Source organism: Pagrus major, chromosome 16 (genome assembly GCF_040436345.1).
Source record: "Pagrus major chromosome 16, Pma_NU_1.0".
Classification (NCBI taxonomy): Eukaryota; Metazoa; Chordata; class Actinopteri; order Spariformes; family Sparidae; genus Pagrus; species Pagrus major.
Window position 1 is genome coordinate 3,973,447 of NC_133230.1, and position 16,851 is coordinate 3,990,297.

General features: G+C 40.5%; 1 protein-coding gene across 3 annotated transcripts in view; it reads left to right on the plus strand.

Moving 5' to 3' along the window:
• slc4a11 (solute carrier family 4 member 11) overlaps nucleotides 1-16,851 on the plus strand; it is a 106,891-nt gene that overhangs the window by 47,737 nt on the left and 42,303 nt on the right. For 2 of the 3 annotated variants that reach the window (XM_073484497.1, XM_073484498.1), the window contains exons 3-4: nucleotides 4,590-4,706; nucleotides 13,804-13,847. In XM_073484497.1, coding sequence (XP_073340598.1) covers nucleotides 4,590-4,706; nucleotides 13,804-13,847 — 161 coding nt within the window. The remainder of the gene's footprint in view (nucleotides 1-4,589; nucleotides 4,707-13,803; nucleotides 13,848-16,851) is intronic. The other variant, XM_073484499.1, reaches the window with a different exon arrangement.

Consider the following 16,851-nt stretch of genomic DNA (forward strand, 5'->3'; position numbering starts at 1 on the left):
GTATGTGCAGCACAAGCAGTCGGGACGAGAATATGCTCGCATTGGATCTCCCTGTCTCCCCCAGCCAATTATTCCCCCCTCCTGCAACACACCGATTCACTCAGCCAGATTCACAGGAGGCCCCCCGCTGCAGATGAACATAAGCGTCTTTATTAGGCAACCCTTTATCAGGATATAAATGCAATTACATTATTGTTGGCATGTAAGCATTATCCGCCATTGTCATCTCAGACGTTCATTAGCGAAGGTTGTTGTGGAAGTCCGATGCTCCTAAAAAAAAATGAATATTTGTTGTATGTTTTGTAGACGCGGTTTGTTTGCACTGGTGCCCTCTTATATTCTTCATTAGTATAATAAAATAACAACAGCAAACCTTTAATGTGTGCAAAATGGAATAAACGACTGAAACGTGAACAAATTGTTACAAAATGGCTGCAGAAATAATGTCGTGATATGCTTTTTCCCATGTGATCTCCTTGATGGGTACGGGGGCTGCACTGTATTTTCAGTACAGCAGTTTCTGAAGCGATGCATCAAGGTGATAGTGCTACAGGTTGTTTTTAAAGGTGAGTCTGTGGATTTCAGGACTTAATTCAGGGATTCCCCCGAGGAGATTGTCGAGCAGACGTGGTAAGCACCACAGATCCAGGCGCATCTTATCGTCTGATCTTTTTTAGCGAGTAAATAAACAACAGCCACACTCAGTACAGGGTGAGGAATTGTACCTCAGCTCCTTTCCCTGAAGCTTATTGTCTTACTTTACGTATACATATTCATTTTTTATTATCAGAGGTGGTCTTTAGTTCAGGCGAGGTGGCAGATCACCGTTTTGAAACACTGGGAAACCCTGTTATTTAGCTGGCATTATTGTTTTTCAGGTCCACATATTAAAACACAACCCTTTTAGTAGCAACATAACCTTCATCTGAATGGCTCAAGAGGATCTGATGACTCATAAAAATCAGCGATGCATAATTCAGCCGATAATGACCTGCTTTTCATGGCCAAAACAAACAAGATAACTAATAATTTCACATTTTTGTAGTTCCTAGCCTGTAGTTTGTGCACACTTGAGGGTAAGAAAGGTTAACATGTTGCGAGGAAGGATGGACGATTTAATATTTCATAACTTTAAAAAGCTTGACCTCTTCCCTCCTCTCCGAACCGTCGTGTTCATGTGTTGCAAAGTGCAATCGTGCCGTCTTCCTCTGAAACTGAAATTGTTGATGGTAGACCACAAGTTTCAAGGTGCAAACAGCCATCGACTGTATCAGTTTGTAAATGCTGCTCTTGTCTGCTCTTATTTATTGGGCCAGAATTTTATCGCTTGTTGATAACATAAATTTCCCCATATCAGGCCGACATATCCTGCATACACTTGTGTTTATGCCATGGAGATAAAGATTTTCAGCTGATGTTTGTTTATTGTTCTACGTAAAGCTAATGTTGTGTTGAACATCCTGTTTGTTGGCTTGAGAGTTTAGCCTGAAACAATAAGTCTTTTAACAGAACAGAAAGCTTATTTCGAACAAAGATTAAGTATCCTCTCTGTTTCTGGCATCTGAAATGTAAATATTCGCTCCTTTTTTCTCCATTTTATATCATCGTACATCAACCGTCTTTATGTTTAATCGTTTAATCGCTATTCAAGTAATCGTTCAGTCAATATTTCCATCCTAATTTCCTAAAAATTGTTTTGTCATCTCCGAAAAGTGAAAATATTCACTTTACTTTCAAACATTAAAAAAGAAAATGAGCCAGTCTTTAAAAGTGAAAAGCTGGAACTGGGAATTGTTTGCTAAAAACAAACCATAATCGACTTGTTTTAGCTCTTTTAGACTGTTGGTTAGACAGAAAACGACACTTTAAAACACTTAGTTTTGCTGTTTAATAGACACATTAATCGGCACATAACTGTCAGATTAATCCATCTGTGAAAATGACGCTTTCTTTCATCCTTATATAACCTTACGATGACACCTGCTGTGCATCTTTCCTCGAGTAATTCTCAGAACACAAAGCATAAAAGTTTAAACATCGTTAATGATGCAAGCGCGCTGTAGTGTGTCTGTGTGTAACGCTGTAGTGTGTCTGTATGTCACAGCTCAAAGGGCTGCTGCAGAAAACTGCACACCGTTTGAAGGAAGCGCATCAATCATTCAGTGTTTTCATATCAAACATCACTCGCTCCTTCTGCATGTTGCATGTTTGTATTGACGGGTCACAGATACCGAGCTTCGCTTCATGTGCAGCTCATCTAAATTTAAATGCTGCAGAGCTGATTCGATTTATCATTGGATTGACATTGCAAAAAGTACATTGCATATTTGCAGTTTAATATAAAAACAGATAAACATTTAAACTTTTTTTTTCTGAAATTGATACCAAAATGCATCTTGGAGTAAAGCCGTCGTTTTTTTTCCTCCCGCTCTGCAGCCGCTCTTCTCTTCTCCCCAAGGTGATTTGAAAGTCAGAGCCCAGCCGGTGAGTCTGAGGCACAGAGGGATGCAGGCGAGGCGACGACACAGCGAGGTTCAAATAATGTCAAGTGCTGAGGGATGATCCTGATGCAAGACAAACTGAATGAACTGAAATTGGGGGCCCCCCTCACAGATAAGGTCAGCAGATAAAGAGCACGAGGATGAGATATTGTTCTCGTTGCATCAAGCCGATCGCCGGATGATATTTGGGAGCCCACCAGCAGCTGTAGATTTGGATTTAAGGGGGCTGCTGTGTCAGGAAGAGAGAACGCGATGAGTCATACAAACAGGCTCCAGGCTGCGTCCTGTGATGCTTTCTACCATACAAAATCCTTTCCATTGAACACCAGAAAACCTGCTAAAAAACCTGTCTACCCGCTGATTCATGGAATACATGTCTTCATATCAAAACAAACACAAACACACATCATTTCTGCCATATGGAATAAGATGGAAAATACTCTCATCTGTGTGAAAATACAGATATTTGTCTTTGCTTGCGTGTGATGAAAAGGATACAGGGAAAACACATTTACATTCAAACACAATGGAAGCTACATTAAAAGGAGCAGCAGGGACTCGAGGATGAAAAATGAAAGAAGATGTGCTGCGTGCTGAGGTAAAAGGCTCTCTTCAAAAAGCCGCTGTCCTTTCTGATTAAGATGATTAATTGCAGTAAGGACGAGAGATTTTCTATAGATGTTTTTCTTTGCACAGGGGACTCTGCACCTTTGTCTTGAGGGGGGATTTATTTTGACACAAACAAAAGAGAAAACTGCACATTAGACACCTATAAAGTGAGATTCATCTGTTGTACCTCGCCAGATTTATGTACAGTCCACATCCACATATAAATAATGCCACAGTATAACACACAGCAGCTACAAAAGGTACAGAAATAACAGAATGATCAACAAATCTTCTCTTTTTACTCGACAGCTAAGTCGAAAGCTACATCTTTGATTAATGTTTAGGTTACTTTTCGTTCTTACAGACATTTTCCACCCCAAAATAATTAAATACAGCTTCTTTACCGACATATTTGATCACATTTATACGTCTCCAAACATGCTTTTATTAGCTTTTGACATTGATAAAAGATCAATATCTGACCTGTAGAGTTCTGCAGGGATGACATATTCCGTCAAAAAAACATTTTATGGGATTTTGTCATTGTATTTTGGATTTTTTCAGAAAATAAGCTTGGTGGCAAACACTTAAATGATTACATTGCAGTCGCATGACTTCATCGTCACCACCAGCGTCGTACTACACTATACTATGCGTACTTTACCTTAAATTGATCAACCTACGAGTTATAAAGTTAGAGTCAGAATAGTTTGCAACTAAAATCCCCCTTTTTTGTTTTCCTTGATGCACGTGTGGAGCGGATCTTTTAATATCTTTGGGTTTTGGACAGTTGGTCGGACAAACAAGACAGTTTGAGACACCAAATGTTTTAATAATTCATTGAAAAAATCACAAGTAGATCAACAAACCTGATCAATAAAGCCTGACCTTAACAATAACCTGTAGTTAAAAACTGTTTTCAAACTATATTTTGCGAAATGATGAGAAAATGAACGCTGCTATGAAATCTGACTGCGTATTAAACAAGCGAGCCTCCTCGTGACATCCTTCAGGAGACACTACTGCAATAGTTGCATATAATTCTGAGGATTTTTTTTGTGTTAAGCATCACTTGTTTATCACGGTGTCAGGATGGTTCACTGACTGTCAGATAAGCTGTCACAAAAAAGCAGAATTTCTTGTCTTAATCTCTTGTTGCTGTCTAAACTTTCCGTAAGCCTTATTCTGAGGATTTCACTGAAGGGGGTCCTGAAATAGGAGTTATTGTCTTTATTTAAGAACATAAGACTAGGAAACTTAAGTTCTTGTCTTGTTTTTTTTTATTTTGACAACTGTATTAGCCTCATTTAATGGTCTTTTATCCTAAAACTTGAGCCGACAGGTGAAATAACGCACACTAAGAACCTGTTGAATTCCTGGACTCGCCAGCTACTTTGGCTGAAGACGATAACAATACAAGTGAGTTTTGCTGGCATCCGCTGAGGTCCAGGAGGTGACCCTGTGCTGTTGTGTCCCCAGAGCAGCGGGAGGTGGAGCAGGAGGAGGGCAGCGAGGGCCGAGAGGAGGGACAGGACTCGCCGATCGCCTGCGGAGATGACATCCACCTCTATGACAACCAGATCAGCCCTGGGCCAGGTCAGTACGGAGAGAGAGACGGAGTTAAGAGTGAGACGGGTAGAGAGTGAGAGGGCGGCGGGGGTTAGAGTGTGTGGTGGGGATAAAGAAGGAGGAAGAGACTTGAGGAAGAAGGAGTCGGGGAGACAGACGGGGAGGAGGAACAAAGCTTGAGAAGTGATAAGATAAAGGAGGGCTAACCCTTTAATTTACAGGCTGTTAATTATGTTGAAAATTACTTTAAAGTACTGGGTAATTACAGCGGAAAATGAATGCAGAATAAATTATGGGAATTAAGCTAAACGTAATACTTTGGTTGTTACTGAGTTTTTTTTAGTGTTTTTGTCACTTATTGCATCACAAAGACAGGTGGTTAGCAGCTGATACCAACCTGTGTGGTCACATATTTTAACCACTAACACCCATGATTACCTTTCCGCTGCCTGTAAAGTGTAGTGTGCATTGTTGGTGATAGATGTACGACCTTTATCTGTGATTTGGATGAAGTATGTTAATATGTACCACATACTAAATGAAGACAAGGTAGGTACCATGAAATGTCACTTGTCACAAAACGTTACCTTTCCACTGCCTGTAAAGTGTGACGTGAACTCTTACAGGGACATACAGGTAAATTACATTTTCATTTACAAACACATTAGGATCTTTTAAATTGAAAGACTGAAGACTGTTGACATGCTGACCCTTAAAATATACAACCACAACATTTGGTATAACCTGCTAACAGCCTAATATTATACACTACATCAACATAAATTCAGTTTGGTGAGTCAGTAAACAACTGTATATGTGATCCCACATTTAAGGTGGTGTATCAAGCTAAAACACAGTGTTAAGTTGCTGTTTAAGGTGCCAGTAATCAGTAGTTTTGTAGTCACAATGGATTAAATGACTACTTGTACTGTATGTGAAGGGGATCACTCATAGTGACGAATTATCACCTTACTGTGCAGTTGAATTGAGCTCTACGAAGCTTTTCACCACCTCTCAGCACATTGTCTTGGTATTGTGGCTCGTAAATTTACTTTTGGTGACATCGCTTTCATCAGTTTCATTTCCAGTTAAAGCAGGCAAATGTTCTCAGTTTGATAAACCCATTGTGTGCTGCCTGATGAGCACCAAACTGCAGGCAGAAACAATTAGCAGATACCTGAGGGGTTTACCTCAGGGGTTTACAGGAGACCACCTGGGTAATCAGGAGTTTGTCCACAGCCCCTCGACAAGTCATTGAGATTTTCAATGACGTTTGCTCACTTCTTAAACAGAACCAGCACGTTCCAGTTCTCCTCCAGCTCTCTATGCAGAACCCTCTCATGTTAAATAGCCAATGTAATGCCACTGCACTGCCCCCTCTGACCTGGTCTCATTTTCACTGGGACAATGTGTCAGAACCAGCTTGTGCAGATCTAAAGAAAAAGCAAACTTGGGGAGCTGCCTCTCTGAATTTGCCTCTTCCAGTCAATAATCTCCTCTGTTTTTCAACTGACTGATCAATATCACTTTTTTTATTTATTTATTTATTTTTTTTGCTCCTGGCACTTTTGGAGATGTTTTATATCATTACATGAGGCTCATTCTTCAAAAAGCAGTATTTGTCTCTCCAAGCAATCATTCAAGCACGAAGCACTCGAGAAACAACGTTCAACTCTTTTCTATGGAATACACTGTGTTCTGAGTCCATCCGCAGCCCGTTGGCAGGTGTTGACTTGACAGACAGCTCCTCAGCTGCAGGTGCAGATGATTTTGACCCCATCACCAGAAACCCCACAAGTCAACAGGTTACCGTTGCCACGGTAACAGTCCCAGGTGCACCAGGGGGGAGAGGAGGGGCGGAAGAGAGGGAGATGTGACAGGTGACCATGTCACTCGGGCTGATTCTCCATACATAGTAACACTTAAGGCATCTGACAAGAGAGCTGGAGTGGTGCAAGCTGGGAACAAGTTAGAGGAAGAAAACAAGGGGGGAAAACTCTCCGTCTCAAGTTGGACGAGTGAATGTCAGGTCTAAAATAAGAGCGTGAAAACACCAGAGTGGCGATAGTGTAAACTGTCACAGCAGAACAGATCATATAGTCAATGCCTGTTATCATGAATGTGGTGTTGCATATTCCCACCCCTCTTTTTTGGACTGTACCACTTCTCTTTCAGTTGACAGAAGGGTGGTGTTTGGACTTTTATTAGAAGGAAAAAAATATAAGTACGTACAAATTCACCCCGGAAAAACCCTCAGTCCCCCCCCCCCCCCCCCCCGGGAGTCTAGACTTAATGAATTAAACGGATGAACTGATTAGATTTGAGTATTCAAAGGTCATCGTGATCAAATCAAATAATTATGACAACATTTTACACAAATGCCTTAAAGGATAAAATGAAGTTATGACACAAAAGTGAGGCGGTTACTCAAGTTCTACTTCAGAATCAGTTTTTTTTCTGCAATCTGCAAAGTAACTAGTAACTAACGTTATCCAACAAATGTAGTGGAGTAAAAAGTAGAATATTTGTGCCCAAAATGCATATATAAAGTAGAAGAAAATGGAAATATTCAAGTAAAGTACAAGCACCTCCAAGTACTTGGTTACATTTCATCTCTGTATTTCTCATTTCAGTATAATTTGTCAAACATAATTCTGCAGTGAGTTCTTCATCTTGTAGGAGCCGTGAGAATGAAGATAGTTTCACAATACTGCACATATTTATGTCAGTGCATTCAATAGGACATAATTTAAACCCAACACTGCCCAGAAAATAATATAATCCATCCAGAAATATAAAAAGGCTGTTAACTGTGGCAAAATCTCTGAGGGTGAGATATGTTATATCATCTCATGCTACATAATCGCCATATCACTCACTCCTAATCACGGAGCCATTGATTCGCAGCCTTGGCTTTAGTTTGAACCTGGCAGTGTTTTTTTACTGCGCTCATCTTCTTCTGTATCGCCGTAATATGTTGAATTCTCGCTGCTGTCATCAGGAAAAAAATTCTCACCCGTAGGTGCAGAAATGTTTGTCATGCCCAGCGGTGTCTGTTCCCAAATTTTCAGTGCATTATTCATTGACAGTGCAGCTGAATGTTGATGAGTGTGTTTTGTTTTTATTCCCGCCGCCCCTCCTCCTCCGCCTCTCCCGGAGTCGAGTTGTCACATACATTTGATCCCGGTGTCATTAGCTGTTTGCGTTTGCTTTTAATTTATGTCACTAATTATTAGGTTATGTTATTATTCCACATCAGCAGGCCGCTGTGGAATATGTCCACCATATCAAATCAATGTAAGACTCCCGAACAGGACTTTTAATCACATCCTGTCTGCCTACATAAGCAGCGGTTGGAATAGGAAATAGTGTAGTGATTACATCAGACCCCGAGACAGCAGCTCTACCTAAATCTAATTTCAAAAACATGTCTGTTGTAATTAATTAATACCCCAGTTTATATTCAACAGTGGCTTCTTTCATGAAAAAATGTGGGATGCTTTTATGATTCTAATCTGTAACACCGCTGGTTTCTGGGACAGTATTCAATCTTGACCTTTATGAAATCATGCCTGTTGTATATTTGTAGCATACTAAAGATATGTTTTATAATGGCTCCTACTGTTTGAGTTATTTAAAGTGCATTATTTTTATTTAATGTCCCAATATGAGCTCTGCATCCTAAGTACTGCAGCGGTCTTGTTTTTTTTTTTACCACTGTGCGTCATCATTCAGAGGGAAAACAGGATTCATCGTTGCAAACGCTAAATCGTTCTTGTCCTCATCTGTCTCAGCTCGTAGAAAATATCTTTACACGTTATGTTTTTCGACGTAGTCATCGTTGCATATGTTTCTTTCTTTCTGAATCATGAGACAGAAGAAGAGGCAAAGTTATAAATGGAAAAATGATGACGGCCTCAAACATATCTAGGTTTATTTTGTTTTCTTTTTCTTTTTAGTGCAGCTAAAATGTTCAAATGGACAAAAAAGCTCTCTAATAGTTCCGAATGTTTATTTTTTGGGGAAGAACTGTTCAGAAAATGATTGTCTCTGGACTAAAACTGTGTCTTTTACTGACTTTCAACCATATATTCAAGAGGAAATCCTCCTGAATATTTAGGGGGGTGAATGCTACTGAGTTTGGTGATCCTTCAAATTTCCCTCTAGTGCCACCATTAAGTGTCCTTGCCATGAAATTTGGTACAGATATCAATGGTGCCGAGACTTAAGGAATCCTGAATATCTTTAGTGCCACCAGAAGGTCAAAGTTTTTTGGCTTATCCAGTGAATTTTCTCATAATCTACTAGACCAATTGGCATGAAATCTTATACTCATACTTGGACTTGAACCATGAGGTTTTATATTTGTTGTTCTGGGTGTAATTTCTGGACAGATATTTGACAGATTGCCACAATATTTGGTACAGTCATACTTGATCCCCTCTGGATGAGCTACAGTAACTTCGGTGATCCCTTAAGATTTTGAGATCAGGTTTTGGTTTTTGATAGATTCTACTTCACCGTCCTCGTGTGAGGTCTGCAGAGTCAGTCAAACATGCAGGTATCAGTGTACAAGTGGCAGCAGACAAATATCAAAGTGATTGATGGCAGTGATTCAAGTGAGTGTTGAAGATCAGAAATTGAAGAGCTTGTTGAGAGCGTTGTCAGCTGGTAATGCAGGGATGTTTGTTTTAGTCTCTCAGTGTTTTGACATGATTGTATCCATTCTTCTTTCTTCAGAGAACTTTGTCATAAAACTGTCAAATGGTCTCCATAAATAGAATTGATTCCATGATTATATTCCTGCCAGCGCCGGGCTCGCTTCCATTTTAGTTCGATCAATTTGGCTGAATATTGAAGTGGAAAAGTCACGAGGAAGGGCAGGCGTGTCTCACACTGGAAACTTGAGGATTTGGAGCTTTGAACAAGGTCATTTTACTGACCTTGATAACGCTATGTGGGGTTTGATTCATGAACATACAATACCCTGAGTGTACTAAGTTATTTCACCAATTGCTATCGAAGAAATTGCATAATTTCCAGAACCTTCAGCCTTGTATTGTTGGTGTTTCTTGGTTAACAGACCTTTTCAATGATTCATGAAGGTCATGGACAATGTCAGGGAATGGCAACGCAGGTTGGTGGTTGTTATTTTTAAAAAGACAGAGTAGAAGATGTGCTCCAATTATTGGGTTATCACACTGCTCAGCCTCCCCAGGAAAGCTTCTGCTAGGGTCCTGGAAAGATCATTGAAGCTCGGATCCATTGGAGGGTTCATGGGCGATCATACATCCAGTTTACTCATGTTTGTGGACTTGGAAAAGGCTTATGACCTGTGGGGTTGTACTGCAGGAGTATGGGACGCAGGGCCATTGATTTGAGCTATCTCGTCCTTATTTAACCAGATTGACATCTGTGTCCGTGTTCTCGGTTGAAGTCAAACACTTTCATTGGGAGTTGGGATGACCTCGGCGACTTTGCAATTGATTGATGTGGTTTTGTTGGCTTCATCAGTCCTTGACCTTCAGCATGCTCTGGGGCAGTTCACGGTCAAGAGTGAATGAGTTGGCAACTCAAAGTTTGACATGGTTTTCTGCCAGAAAATGGAGTTTTAGTCCCAAGGTCTTGTTCACAAGTGATGGTAAATTGGAGAGACATCAGCAGTAATGCAGGCATTGTATCCAAACACTGTGGCGAAGAGGGAGCAGAGCCAATGATGAGCAAGCTGAGGTGGTTTGAGCATCTGATCACAATGCTTCTTGGGCGCCTTCCCAGGGGTTTTACAGGCACATCCAGATGGTAGGAGACCTATATCTTATTTGGATGGATGGATGGATGGATGGTTTAATGGATGGACGGATGGATGGATGGATGGATGGATGGATGGATTTATGGATTTATGGATGGATGGATGGATGGATGGATGGATGGATGGATGGATGGATGGAAGGATAGATGGATTGTTTAATGGAAGGATGGATGACTGGATGCATGGATGGTTGGATTAATGGATGGATGGATTGCATAGAGATTTCAGGGCAAGGGGTTTTCTCTATTAGTCTGATCCGAAAGGGTTGTGATGAATTCCATGTTTGTTAACTTTCTGATTATTTTCTGATTTTATTTTATGAAACACAGATATACAGAGTAACAGAGAAGGTAAAATATTTCCATGCAAAATATTCTCTTGTGCTGATAAAAAGAAAAGAAGCAAATTTCTAAAATATAAACACATTTGCAAGGACATGTCATGCAGAGGTCAAGGTTCGAGTTTTTTCATTTGCCTCTGGTACGTGGTATTTGGCGAAGCAATCTGCCGGTTTATTTTGTTTCTGTGCAGAATTAATGCAGGTTTTGAATAAAATCGGAAGCTCTCTTAAATAGGCATTCATCGAATTTGTTTTAATGATTGTGGATTTTCAGGGACGTTTGATTGTATATTGTAAACAGCAGTTCAAGTAAATAATGACAGTGTTTATACCGGTTCCCTGTGAACTTCGCTTTCACTGTGCTGTTTTTTGCCGCCACCGGGCAGGAAATCTCCCAGGAAAATAAAAAGCTGGAAGCACTGGCACCATTTCTATCTGCTTTCATGTCTCCATTAGAGACTTTAATGAATGAATAAACCCACATTTTGTCCTTTGTTGTTGGTAGTTGGTAGGAATCATAAGGCGATCTGGTTGTCTTTGTTACCGCTGTGGCAATAATACCACTTTGAGACACTAGAGGAGGAGAGTTGTCTGTTTCCACTTCAGCTTCTCTTTTTATGGACGTGAGCAGCGCTACAACCCCAGAATTTACATATTTTACACATAACATAAAAATGAAGTATTTATTTTTAATGTAGAGTGGATCCAACTCTGGATGATTTTCAAAAAATCTGCTTCATAAGTTCAGACACTGGTCTGATCAGTGCATCCCTACTGTTTCACTCTGACTTAAGCAATGGGCACATTAAATCTTAATGGGCACATCAATTCTTAAAGGCAGAGTTTGGGGAGATTGGTGGTAAATGTATTCTTAGTATGCTGAAAGTTTAAAAATGTGAACCATTGGTGTTTTGATACCAGTTAAATTGAACTTTTTTTCAACACGACCAAACCGGTTATTTTCATTTCAAACACGTTCGTGTCTCAAACTAACCTCGGCCCAAGGACACTCGAGCCTGTTTGGATACGAGATCCTGTCCTATCACACAGTAATTCAGCCATTGTCAGTCACCACCCTGCAACCCTTAATGACTAAAATAATACAACACTCCACTCTGATATTACATAACACTTGTGGCGGACAGAATATAATCAACAGTTGTAAGTGTCACATTGATCAAATAAGGAAACCAAGTAGGGAAACAAGCCGGTGTCACATTTGAACACTTCCTCTCCCTAATCCCTAAACCCTGAAATTCTCCTGGATTACTTTAAGCCACACAGTATATTGAGACGTACAGAGGGCCATTAGAAGGAGGTGATCATTGGGGAAGAGGTAATCTTATATGAATATATGAATATCTCCTTACGGCTGCAGCCTGACAGCAATTAGAGCCGCAGCTCCTTCTCCCCTCTGGGAGCGGATAAGCCCAAGCCGTGTGCTTTTTGATTGTGAAGCTTTGATGAACCAAATCCACTGCACACGACACGTGCCCCCTGCCATAGTCTCATCACAGAGGTGGGGAGGCTGGGGCTCTCTTTCTTCCTCCACTGCCTGCAGGGTTTTATGACGGGAAGGTGTTTGGTGTGCCGATGAAAGCCCCCCCCCTCCCCTTTCTCTGCAGACTTACACTCAAACATGTTCACTTGTGGCTGGATTATTGATATTATGATATCCTGGCGCTTTCCTCGGGCTCATTGGCTTGTTAAAAGGGGGGGGGGGGGTTTCCTTTGCTTTTCCATAGCTGGAGGGTGGAGTTAAAGCGCTGATTGATTTCCAGACGGAGCCGACACAGTGCATCACGCGGAGCAGAGGAGGAAAGCCCATGGTAACCTAATAACGTCCTCCCCACAGTAAACGGCGATAACCGCGTTATGTAACTCGGTGGCGGACTGTTTTATGAGAGTCAGCAGGGTACTGACAGGCTGCTGGTTAAGGGACTGAAGTGTGTTGAAAACCTCATTCCCTTGGTTTGTCCCCGTATTGTTTTCTAGCATAAAAGGTTTTTCCTCCCTTTCCTTTCCTTTTTTTTTTTTTCCAGCACTGGGAAAATCCAGACCTTTGTACTTTATCTGAGCACTCGCCTCAGCTCCACAGACATGTGTATTAAAGCCTTATCAGCAGAGAACTTCCAATCCCTGTTCAATGAGAGCATTTAGAGACTCGCCTCTTGACATTTTCATCACTATTAGAAAAAAAGAGGTCCCGGGCTTCTTTTCTTTCCTGGCTGAGTGGTTGTTTCTTGTGATCTTTATTTCATACTTTGGTAATGAGTGCGCTGTTGCTTTTTAAATGCAAATACAGGACGTGACAATTACCCTGTCACTACAGATTTGCAGTAAAACTTTAAGGATTTTAACTTGTAATATTCTGATTCAACAAAAGCAAGAAAGCCTGAAGACATGGAGTGTCCTTGAGCTGTAGGGGTGACCTTATACCGCCTTAAGTCCTGTTATTCATTTCCTATAATCTCTTTTCTGTCGACTGTCTAATGAAGGAAACAAACGGCTCAAATATGATAGACATGGCTTTAATAATTCTTAAAATGTGGGGGGCACGACTTTGAGAAATGGTTGCCAGCTTGACCACCAGACGTTGTGTTTTGGTTGCCAAAGGTGATAAAATAGTTTCCTTATTTTAATGTGTTTCATTTATTGAAAATATATATGCACTGCATCTACTTTTTTAACATATTTTCAACAAAATAAGGCTGAGCAATTAATCAAAATATTATTAAAATTGATGGCAAAATTGCTCCAATGTTGTTTTTTTCTGCTTAATCCACAAATCACAGATACTTGAATGTGACACAAGCGTGTTTGAAACCTTTCAGTGGACATCAGGATACATTTATCACAGACATACCACATTTGATTTATTTTCTGCAACCCTGTGTTGTATAATGTTAAATAAATCAACTTGAACCTTGATGATGTTTTGTCTAATCACACCTCTTGCCTTGTTTTCTCTTCAGAGGCTGACGACTCCGGCTGCGTGTTGTTGAACACATCAAGAAAGGTAAGTGTAAACATTTATTCCATTAAATTTAATGCAGCAAGTGAGTTTTTTGCAGTCAAGTAATTCAGCACATTGTTGATGATGAGCTCATTTTAAATTTGACTTCAGATACAATATTTAAACTCTACGTCTCAAATCTGAGAGGATAGAATATACAAAGAAATTAGAAGAACAAAACATTACACAACATTAGTTTTAACATCTAATGTATGTAAGATATGTTTGACAATTGAATAGTTCTGCTGTCGGTGTGAATATCTTCTATGAAACTGTTTATCTTCCCATGAAGCTTTACCATTGGCTCTCTCATTCTGCTCAATGTTGGGAGTTTATTCTAATGTTTTAGAAAGCGATTTGTAAGTTAAGGCCATAATTTTAGTTTAAAAATCTATGTTTTGGATTGTAATACCACTTTGTGCCGCAAGAGGCGATAGTCCAAAAGGCCCTGTAGTTCCAGCTGGGAGATGTAGAGGCAACGTTTCCTCACAATAAACTCACAAAATGTCAAGAAAATAAAGATTTGAACACCTTTTTTCCTCACCGAACAGAAAAAATGCACCTGTGCACCGTCTGAATCCAAGTTTCTCTCTTTCACCGAACTGAGATGAGCTGAATCGCCTCATTAACTCATCATAACACAAACTCTCAAACTCAAACAGTCTTGGTTTGTCTTTCACCTCGAAATAAATCCTCGATTGAAAAGATTGCAGCTTTACAAACCATTGTCGCCCACTGCCTCTTTACCGCTCTTCTGTCCCCACCTGCCGCGTCTTCTCGTTCCTGGAGTCATAGTCCTGATGGGAGCCGCTGTAAATCACCTCCATACTGTCTCAGAGGCAGTGTTCAGGCCCAGTCGGGTGTCCAGCCATTGTCACTCGGAAGCCGGTTGACTGTGACTATTGACCAGGGGTCACCCAAGGTTGCTTTGCGGGCAGGCTCCTATTACCTAATAGGGCCACTTAGCTCCATGGCTACCTGACCTACAGCTAAGAGTAGGAAGTCCAGTGCAGTGAGCAGCTGCCGTGGCCATTTTCCTACAATACCTTTTAATGATACTTTTACAACAGTCAGTGCATCCAGACTTTGCAGCAGAGCATCAACATTTGATCAATCAGAGAGGGATCTTACGGAAAAGCTCAGGAAATCCCAATGATATCATTATCGTCTGCTGATGCAGGGCATTTTAGAAAACATCTCTGATGGTATCACCTGTCTGATGGTCCTGTAGATGCCTGTCTGATGGCTACCCTGAGGCCCCATGTGTTTGCCATTTTAATTGGTTTTCTGTTTGAATGAACACTGCATTATGGGAAGAAAGTCTTCAATCACTGACAGACAGACCTGTGCACTGTATGCAGATTTTCATTCCAAACAAACACAATAGCAGCTGATTTCATTAGAAATTCAAGAGAGAGTACTCAAAGAAATCAAACCTTTGTTTTTTATGTTCATAAAGTGATAAAAAATACAAATAAAACGAAAATGAAGGTCAAATTCACCCCATACAACATAAAAACTAGAACTGTCTAATGTGGATTCTCAGTTAAAAATGATTATTTAAGGTTTCATTAAAAAACTGTTTGCAGATCCTCTCAGTTCGTCTTTCTGACTGCCAAAAGAAGAGTGTTAGTCCTGGCATAGAGACCAAATAGTGTCAGAGGAACTCACCAAAGAATCTGACACTTGAAATCAGTAAGTTTGAGTTCTTCAGAAACCAATAGCAGTATTTTTAAAGTCTACTCCCTGTGATGGGACTTTAAAGAGGCTGTAATGTGTCCTCTGCCTCTGGACTTGGCCAGCATACCTGCTGCTACATTTTAGATCATCTGCATTTCAAGGCTTTTCAGGATAGACCAGACAAGACAGAATTACAGTAATCAAGACTGCCAGTGAGGAACGTCTTTTCGGGGTCTGTCTGACAGAGAAAAGAATATATTATAATATACTACAAAATCAGGTTAAAAAAAACTTGCTGCTTCTCTCTCTGGCATTTTGCACCAATAATTACAACTTCTATCTTACATCTCGTCTGCAGTACGTTCTGTGAAATCTGCAAGATGATTTGATCCATACAGTGAACCAGTTTTATCAATAGGAGTAATACTCATGTGTCATATGGAGCTGCAGCTGCGTATCATCTGCATGCCGTAGCTTTGTAAATCAGTCCCAAGGTCCCCGAGAATATTTCCCAGTGGGAGCACGTTAAAGCTGAACAACACGAGTGAGCATGAAAGCCAGACTAAAAAAAGGATGTGGTGTATAGTTAGAATATAAATCATCTGTAAAGTGTTTGTATTGCCGAAGGAAACATTCATATTTAAAGTGAAAGTTCACCCCAAAAATCAAAAACACACATTTTTCCTCTTGTAGTGCTATTTACAACCCAAGCACCAGAATAAACGTTGGCAATGTGAGTTCTGTATCTGCAAACCACAGATATGCTGAAACTTTACATGCGTTTATGTTGCAACTTTTAAGTTTCTTTAGGTTCAGCACGCTGTGATCATTCTCTGCTTAGGTTTAGGTACAGAAAACACTAAGTTAGGGTTAAGAAAAGAGCACGTCTTGGCTTTAAGTACCTGCTCTGTTGCCCAAAAACATGTCTGGATATTTCCTGGGGTCTCCTTAAAGATATCCAGTGGTTTCACACATGCAGATGTTGAAACACAGTCTGGAACTGCGGTCACAGTCTTGGCAGCCTTTTTGCTTAAGATTAGCTTAGCTAGATGGCACTCAGCTTGTGCTGCTCAAAGTGCCAAAAACATAAATATGATTACTCAACACCAGTGACTCCTTACAGAAATAATGACCCGATTACTCAAGATAATCCACAGACCTCGTTGTGAGCAGTTTGTAGGGGAGTAACGGTACATGTATTCAGCCCGAACCGTCATGCTACAGACATCACGGTTCGGTGCTTGCAGTCCTACAAGGAATACATCTGACTGTCGCACAAGAAGAAGAAGATACAAGAAAACAAGATAAAGACGAGGACACTGTGGCT